This window comes from Nicotiana tabacum, chromosome 3 (assembly GCF_000715075.1).
Source record: "Nicotiana tabacum cultivar K326 chromosome 3, ASM71507v2, whole genome shotgun sequence".
In the NCBI taxonomy this organism is placed as follows: Eukaryota; Viridiplantae; Streptophyta; class Magnoliopsida; order Solanales; family Solanaceae; genus Nicotiana; species Nicotiana tabacum.
The window spans coordinates 108,289,251-108,291,729 of NC_134082.1; the positions used below are offsets into that span (position 1 = coordinate 108,289,251).

At 34.9% G+C, this 2,479-nt stretch overlaps 1 protein-coding gene across 1 annotated transcript; it reads right to left on the reverse strand.

Annotated features, from left to right (window-relative positions):
* Positions 1-789: 789 nt before the first annotated feature.
* LOC107782165 (ADP-ribosylation factor 2-B-like) lies at positions 790-2,224 on the reverse strand. Its single transcript, XM_075245242.1, has 5 exons — positions 2,074-2,224; positions 1,809-1,852; positions 1,565-1,684; positions 942-1,076; positions 790-840 (listed from the first exon to the last, which is right to left on the reverse strand). The coding sequence occupies exons 1-5, from the start codon at positions 2,222-2,224 to the stop codon at positions 790-792; spliced, it is 501 nt and encodes a 166-aa protein (XP_075101343.1).
* Between the last annotated feature and the right edge of the window lie 255 nt (positions 2,225-2,479).

Here is a 2,479-nt window from a genome sequence, read left to right on the forward strand (position 1 = left end):
GGCACCAGTTAGTTGGAAGTCTACTTTGCAGTCAACAGTTGCTTTGTCTACAACAGAGGCAGAGTACATGGCTATTACAGATGCTGTGAAAGAGGCAATTTGGCTTCAAGGATTGCTAAAGGAGCTTGGTGTTGAACAAAAAGGTATCACAATTTTTTGTGATAGTCAAAGTGCTATTCAATTAGCGAAGAACCAAGTTTATCATGCAAGGACGAAGCACATTGATGTTCGGTATCATTTCGTACGAGAAATCATAGAAGAAGGTGGAGTCACGATGAAGAAAATTCATACTACAGAGAATCCTGCTGATATGCTGACAAAGGTGGTGACTGCGGTCAAGTTTCAACATTGTTTGGATTTGATCAACATTGTTGAACACTGAAGATTGAAGATGAAGACACAACCAAAATTTGTTATTGAGAGAGAATTGAAAATGTGGAATTTTGCCAAGGTGGAGATTTGTTGAAGTTTGGCAAAATGCCAAAGTCCCACATTGGTTGGGAGTTAAGTTTGGGGGGATTTTTCCCCTATAAAAGAAGGCCTAATGTTTAGGATTGAAACACACCTCTCATTTGCCTTCTCATCTGTTTAAGGCATTTGTATCTTCTCTTTTTAGTATTATTTCACTTGTATTTTTGGAGTGAAATAAAATATTGGTTGTGTCCGAGGAGTAGGCAAAATTAGCCGAACCTCGTAAATTCTGGTGTTACCTTTATTGTTGTTTTATTGTCTTATTTATTATTTGGTGGCTGTCATAATTTTTGGTATAGTAGTTGTGACTTATTCACACTATATACATTTGGCTTCCGCAACACGCTGGATGTAGCTCTGAATGTATGCCTGCAATGATGATTTATTAACCAAGTAAAATTACAGTTAGTTTTTTTTTGGTTGGAAAAGATGAAAGAGAAGAGATAACTAAAAGGCCAAAGTGTTCTTGCCTTGCCAGAAATATTATTTGATAACCAATCAAGACCTTCATAAAGCCCCTGTCCAGATGTTGCACTAGCACTCTGGATGTACCGAAAAGACATAGACAACGCACAGGCAAATTCCTCAGCTATTTTAGTTGGAAACTGTTTGCATAAAATACAAGAAGGTCCACAAATGCAAAATGATATTATGCTTAAGGCTATGGTTTTCTCTATCCGGTCCCAAATATTAGTCGTTTTATAAATTGAGTTTGTGTTAAAATATTTGACATTGAAAAAAAAAACACTAGAACCATTTACTACTTTCTTTTCCAGTTTCATCTTATTGCTCTAATTGGTGAAATGTTAATTAAGTGAAACATTCGAGAGAAATATAAACGATGGTTAAGGCTATCAAATATCTTTTTTAAGGTGTATAATATGAACCGGAGATTTTACCAGCGTCGTTGACGGAGCGAATGTGGACCAAGTTTATCAGTAATTTCTGCAACACTCATAGCACTCGGAAGGTCTTGCTTATTAGCAAACACAAGAATAGCAGGGCCTCGTAATTCTTCCTTGTATAAATCATCATTAATTTCAGTTAACGCAAATTTGATACTTTGTAATTTTTATATCAGTTTTGACATTACCTCATTAAGTATGCGATAGAGCTCATCTCTGGCTTCTGTAATTCTATCTCGATCATTACTATCGACCACAAAGATTAGACCCTGAGTATTCTGAAAGCATTCCCTCCATAGAGGCCGGATCTGTAAAATTAGTACAACAAAGTAACAAATTAGACAACTCAATTAATCAAGTAATTAGCTTTGATTCGGATTTTTCGAGTGTTAACGTATTAAATATCTTATCTTGTCCTCCTACATCCTATACCTTGAAGCTCGAATTCTTATATTCCACCGTCTCCAAGTTAAATCCTACGGATTAATATATCATAATGTAACATACACTAACAATATAACAAATTTTTATATATTTAATGAAATTTCTGAGCAGATAACATAAATTCATAAAGGCCAAAAAAATATTCAAATCATCCAGATTGTTTTTGGGTCAATTCTCAATTTTATATATGTTTTGAAATTGAACATAAAGACTTTTTAGTAATCAAACGCATAAAGAGTTGAGAAGCAAATACCAATTGTGGGAAAGGTAGTGACAATCTCCCCAAGTTTTAACTTGTACAAGATGGTTGTTTTACCAGCAGCATCGAGTCCCACCATCAATATTCTCATTTCTTTCTTTGCAAATACTAGCATTTTTACAAACTTAGATATTGACATACCCATCGCTCGATCTACAATGGTGCAAAGCAACTACAGTACTACTTGTGCAGAGAATTCACGTCGCACTTTGATATAGCCTAATACTCAATTAAAGAATCGACCAGATATTCGGAGTACAAATAATAAATCGCATTTTCCTAATCTAAAATGGAAAAAAAGAAAGAATAGGATTCCGATAAGGTTTGAGGAGACTAATGGGTGCAAATTAATTCCATCTCACATTTAGCTGAGAAGGCATCTATCTTTTAATTTGGCCCA